The sequence below is a fragment of the Nanorana parkeri genome, unplaced genomic scaffold, assembly GCF_000935625.1.
Source record: "Nanorana parkeri isolate BGI_ZX_2015 unplaced genomic scaffold, ASM93562v1 scaffold548, whole genome shotgun sequence".
Classification (NCBI taxonomy): domain Eukaryota; kingdom Metazoa; phylum Chordata; class Amphibia; order Anura; family Dicroglossidae; genus Nanorana; species Nanorana parkeri.
In genome coordinates, this window is record NW_017306816.1 from 100,908 (window position 1) to 107,132 (window position 6,225).

Consider the following 6,225-nt stretch of genomic DNA (forward strand, 5'->3'; position numbering starts at 1 on the left):
CTAGAAAGTGAGAAAGAGTGTCTTTGTTTTACAAATAAACATTTAACACATTACAAAGGATTTCCAGAGTACTTTGGGTTATCTAAAGAGATGGCAGAAGCTGCCTGCTTTTAGGCAGTATTTGTCTGATTGAAGCCCTTTGGCAGTTGTATTTTAAAGCTCATTTGCTGACTGCTGCATAGCCAAGCATTTTCTTTAGTAGGATCTCTCCACATTAGTGATGACATTTTTCTGATCATGTAAACAGTTTTTTTTTTTTTTCTAGGGAACACCTGGGACTGAGGGGGAAACTGGAGCTCTAGGAGATCGGGGGATTAAGGTTGGTTTTAGTGTGCTCTGATATTGTACACATGGCCTGCACTCAGTCGAAGCAGCCATTTTGTGGGCTATCGAGGATACAGTCTACGGACACAAACTCATGTAGGACATGGGAAATTGCTAATTAAAGAAAATCTAAAGCAGTTTTGTTTGTTTTGCATAGAGCAGGGAATGGATTATCTCTATGTTAGGGGAGGTTTTTGCCATCCCACTTGGTAGAAATGTTTTCACTAACCTCCAAACTGAAAGGAAATCCTATGTTAGACAGTGGTCACCAGAACTGATGACCCCATTGAAAGATTTCCCCTCTATTTCTGTGTTGGTGACAGCTGTAACATGTTGGATTTCCCATCGCCATTAGTCACCAGAACAAACAGAAGGGGAGAATCTCCCCAGAGAGATTGTAAAAATTAAAGAAAAATCTCTGACCACAGAGTTTGAGGTATATTTTTTGTCACTAACATCTATAGTGGATACAGCAATTGTGTGTGTTTGGTAGAATGCTTCTTAGTGGTTTAATCAGTATGTTAATGTGGTGGTGTTTCTTGAGATTTTTCTTTTCCTGTGGTCGGCACACTATTAATAAAAGTCTATTACTGTAAACAGGATTGAAAGTTCCTAAAAACTAATAATATTGAGTTCTAATCAGAACATGAATAGAGAGGAGATCTTCCTAAGGGAGATGAAGCTCTCTAAGAGGGGATTTCCCTAACAGAGATTTCCGCTCAGTTCCTATTGTGTCTACATGACAGGAAGTGAAGGGAGATTTCAGATGGCATAAAACTTGTCAGGGGTTTTAACTAATTTCTTCTGTTTTGGGGCTTTAGATTTACTTTACCACAGGAGAGTGGTAGAGGACTTTTTCTCTAGTTAATTTTTCTTTGATTTCAGGGAGACGATGGGCCTATGGGTAATGTTGGGGCACCAGGAGAGCCAGGCTTACGGGTAAGTTAATTGTGTTATCAGTCCCATGTAATGAACGGCTTTTAGATTGTCTTATTTATTATTTGCTTTTCTCAGCGGTTGCCATGGGGGAGCAGCTGATCTCAGCTAGCCAGACAGCATTTTGCCTGCTGACAGATTTATGCCCTTCCTTCTAAATTCCAAAGCACTTCCAGGCTGAAGTTCATAATTTTGTATATTTTCCATATTTATATAGTAGCCTGACTTATTATGTGACACTTTCGGCAATACAAAGAACCAATCCCATCAGTCCCTCCTAGTCCTATTCAAATAACCTGTCTAGCGTGCTCCAAGCTTTTCCCCAGTAGAAGTGTCAGAAGTATCTGTAAAGGAATCTCAGGCCATCTCAAACCAGCTATGATAGATTAGGTATAGCATGGCGTTTTAATACAATAATAATTAAGGAACTATAACCGTAATCTTAAAATTCCAGTTTTGTATGTTAGTCATACTCTAAATAGAACGTAACATCCATATCATACCTATCTAACCTGCATTCAAGATATCTGACAGCTTTACCCATGTGCCCCACTAAACTCTGCATTTGGTTGGTCAAGCTAAAAGCTTGGCAAAGATCGCTCTATAAGTTTCCAACCACATGTAGACTGATTTGCCCGTGTTTGTTCAGAATGGCCATTGATAATCTGGCATAGCGGTAACCCTCCCCAGTGATATTCTATTTTAATTACATCTGTAACCATTAGAACAATAATCAGCATACTTGATGACTTCTTTTGGCAGTATTAGTTTTAAGGATCAGTCCAGCCATAAGAAATATTTTAGTGGGCTAAACACAAAGTCAAACCCAAGGGCTGCTGTAAGAGCTATTCATTATAGCCTGTACAGCGGCCGGGCTGAAGCCATATGCTTCGGCTTGACTGAGACAAAGTGACACCCGAAGCGGAGCGAACGGCCTGTCGAAGGGCCGGCCGTAAGCCCTGCAAATTACAGACGGGCGGAGCCAGCAGTGATCTCACGGCTGGCTCCGCCCAGTTATAATGACAGATCTGCATCCCCAAATTACCTGGGGATGCTGATGTCACGGCCGGCTCCGCCCAGTTGTTATTTATTGGCCGGGACCTGCTAGAAGACTTACATTTTTTTTTATTATTTAATTTAAAAAAAATGATTATTCAACTTTTTTTTTTTCCTACTTTTTTCACTATTTGCTCTGTGGTACCGAGCAGAATAGCCGAGCCGAATACTATTCACTCACTGCCGTTCGGCCCCTTTGTGAATAGGGGGAACGGCCGCCGAGTGAACTGCCTGAGATTCGGCTCAGTCGATCCAGATGTTGGAGAGCATGTTCAGCTGACCGAAGTGCAGCCGAAGGCAACCGATGTAGGGCTGATTTCAGCTGATGTACAGCTAAAATCAGCTGTACTGAGCCGTAGTGAATAGCCGAACACTGTTCGGCTCACTGCACTTCAGCTCGGTTATTCACTCAGCTGCCTCCGGCAGCTTTGTGAATAACCCCCTTAGTCCTAATAGGAGCCCGGGGGGTTGAAGCAGCTCTTGGCTTTTTATATGTCTTTCATACTTCAACACTGAGATCTCCTTGCAATAATTCTTAACTGTTCTCTGTCCTCCTGAGAGTTTTGGATGTTCCAGCGCTTCCTGACTCATTCTCTATCATGTAAAAAAAAAAATTTAAAATCCAAGCGGAAGAGAGGGACATCTTCATAGCAGGTGTATAGATTTAGAAACTCAAGGGCAGAGATCTCACCAGTGTCCCATAGAGTCCCATATAAATATAAGAAATTGTCAGGTGGTTTAAATCTATAGCATCTGCCAAAGAAAAATGCAGTACATATTTGCAGTGTTTTTATCATTTTGAAGTACAGAAAAATACCCGTTGATCCGCTAGAAATCATACAGCTCTTAAGCCCTGTTCTGGGCTGACAACACACAATATTTTTGTAGACTGAGTGGTGTCAGCCCTGCCCAATGTCTTCAGCTAAACTACTCAGCTACTCCTACTTTTACATCTCCACAGCATAAAGGCTAATCGTTCTGTTGTCCAAGAGAAGCACTAGGAGGACTCTTTAAAATAAAACAGGAAGTGTGCAAAGAACACAGGTCAGCTCTGAATTTCTGACATGATAAACATTTTTTTTTCACTTAAAAACAGATGTATTAAAATACTTCTAATGGCATATTAACTAGACCAAAAGGAGGCAAATAGGAGAAGATAATTATCAAGGTTTACATACGCTTTAAATTTTAAGGGTTACAGAACAGAACTGATTGCAGCTAGCCAACTCAGTAACCTTTTACTTCCACTACATTTTCTTTTCCTGCAAGCAAATTATTCACTGCAACCAATCAGCCTCTCATTTTAAAATCTTACCGGAGCAAACTGAAGAGAGATGCTGATTGGTGGCCGTTGGAAACTGCTCCAGATTCTGTCTGCTCCAGTTTTGATAAATTCCCCCCTTTGTCCTTTACTGAACGAATGTGATCAGCAGCCAGTAAGCTGCCGATTTCTTTCAAACGGTATGTCAATTTGGTGGTTCCAGCGCTGCTCCCCTGCATGGCTTTGTGAATGTGATCAGGCAGCCAAATGACTGCTGATCACATCCACAAGTCTGCAGTGTCCCTCAGTTTTGTGTCCATTGTCCCCCTACAGTGTCCCTTTCTTCTCCCCCCAATACAGTGAATGTCCTAATCACCGGCGCTGGCTTCTTCAGTTCTCATCCTGATGGCTGTTCTGACATCAGCTGACTGATAGATTCAGCTAAACAAATGAAATAAACACATTAAATCATGTAAAAAAATTATCTCCTATCCCCATTGTTGTGCACCAAAATGCACATGTGTTCAGGTGCGCTGGCAAGATACATTGGGGTGCCATTCAAAACGAATGGCACTTGGGATAGTCCATTACACGTGGGAAACCAGCCTCAGGGCATTTCGCTTAGGTTGCTAATGTACAGTTTTAAATTTCTTTCATTATAACAATTTCACAAAAAAGGCAACAATCTAAAATGTATAAATATTTTATATTTATTAACTACATACAGCTTTCTCTGTTAGATTTAGTAAGACGTTTGGAAGTTATATTGTATTCGTGTACCCTAATAATGATTGCAGTGTATTCTTATTGAAAATATAGCTTCAATAAACAGCTATCATGGGGTGTGTAAAATCAATAACTCTACAGGTCCTGTGCTTTCAAGAAATACACTGAGTGGCCAGATTATTATGACCACCCCATCGGTACTTTGTTGGGCCACGAGATAACTCCACAAGATGACTTCTGCACTCCACAATCTGACACTGCACTGTTGCCCTTCTGTTGTCTTCTGTTGTCTTGTACCAGTCTTGCCACTCTCCGTTCTGCCCTAACATTGACTAGTCGCTGACGGCCACAATTCCCACGTTCAGACCCAGATTTTCGGCTGACAGTCCAGTCTTTAAACACTTTAATGACAGCTGCTCTTGAACATTTGACACATTCTGCTGTTTTGCTGATACTCGCTCCATGGCTCAGAGCGCCAACAATCATCCCACGTTTAAAGGCTGGTAAATCGTGTTGTTTCCCCGTATCTTCAGAAAACAATCACTTCTACTGTCGTGGTAAACAACCTGCTTCCCTATTTATAATGGTCTGGCCCTCTAGCAACTTTAGCGCAAAATTATAGGTAATTATAGCTAATTTGCCTACAAACGTCAGGTGGTCATAATAATCTGGCCACTCAGTGTATATGGTTTGGTGGGTATTTTACTAATTTTCAAAGCTGTAAATAAAAAAACTGTAAAAACAGCAAATACAAAGTAAAAAACAACAAAAATGCTCGGCCATTTTAGGTGAAAAAATGGTGACAGGGCCGGGCAGCGAAAGGGTTAAACCAATCAAATAAGTTTGGCTTGTGTAAACTATTTATCTTTGTTTGCACTGAACAGGGGGAACCAGGTCCACCGGGGGAAGAAGGTGTTCAGGGAAAAGATGGCCCAAAGGTAAACTCATGCCATCCTGTCTTTCTGTCTTCATTTGACATTTGTTATATTACGCAATGCGTTTTTTCTTTCCCTTCAACTCTCAGTAAGTGTCTAACGTACATAAGTGCTCTGACTTGTGTTAAAGGGAGAACCGGGAGATTTCGGCCTTCAAGGAGAGACTGGTGAAAAGGGAGAAGCTGGCATAGACGGAAACCAAGGGTCTGTCGGAGGGCCTGGCATAATGGGATTACCTGTAAGTAGCTTTGATGCAGTTCTTTGAGCAGATACTTGAGCTTTTCTTATCTAATGCATCAGAAATACAGAATAATAGCACGGAGCCTTATGAGGATATGTAGTCATCAGCTGAAGTTTATTTTAAAGCCAAATCTTAAAGGAGAACGATGAGGTGAGTGAAAATCACTCATCCTCATAGTTCGTGCCGACGTGTGACAATGAAACTATCGGCTCAATAGATCGGGAAGTGAGCGAACACATACCGTCGCCCGTTCACTTCTCAATCATCTCCCTGCAGAGAGCAGTGACTGTCAGTCATCACTCTCCGCAGGGATTCCCCTCTCCGATCCTTCAGCGCTGACTGGAGGAACGGACGGGGGAGGTTGCGGGCGCAGCTGGCTCTGCCTCTAGATAGGCAGTGCCCGCTGCCATTCACTACCCCATAGTTTTCTTTTAAGGGTCTTTTTATCGGCGCTCGGGTATCACTATCTTCTCTTCACTGGACACTGCTGTTGCTATGCTTACTCCACACAGTGCCTGCATTTTACAAGCCATTCATAAAATGCAGGTTGTGGTGTGGAGCTTTTGTTGTCCTAAGGAATTATCTCGACTCAATACTTCAGAGAGAACTTCATGAATGGAGGAGGGGCTGGTCACTTAATCCTGATAAGTCACATAACTAAGCTTTCCTCCACTCTAGCTTTTTTTATGCCATTCTGCTTGCCTAGGAATCGAACATTTTCTTTTTTTAAAGCATCAGTACAGCCT

General features: G+C 41.9%; 1 protein-coding gene across 1 annotated transcript in view; it reads left to right on the top strand.

Moving 5' to 3' along the window:
- The window catches only part of LOC108791366 (collagen alpha-1(XXIV) chain-like), a 62,160-nt gene that overhangs the window by 53,431 nt on the left and 2,504 nt on the right, over positions 1-6,225 (top strand). Inside the window, exons 22-25 of the mRNA XM_018561842.1 lie at positions 266-319; positions 1,210-1,263; positions 5,188-5,241; positions 5,369-5,476. Coding sequence (XP_018417344.1) covers positions 266-319; positions 1,210-1,263; positions 5,188-5,241; positions 5,369-5,476 — 270 coding nt within the window. The remainder of the gene's footprint in view (positions 1-265; positions 320-1,209; positions 1,264-5,187; positions 5,242-5,368; positions 5,477-6,225) is intronic.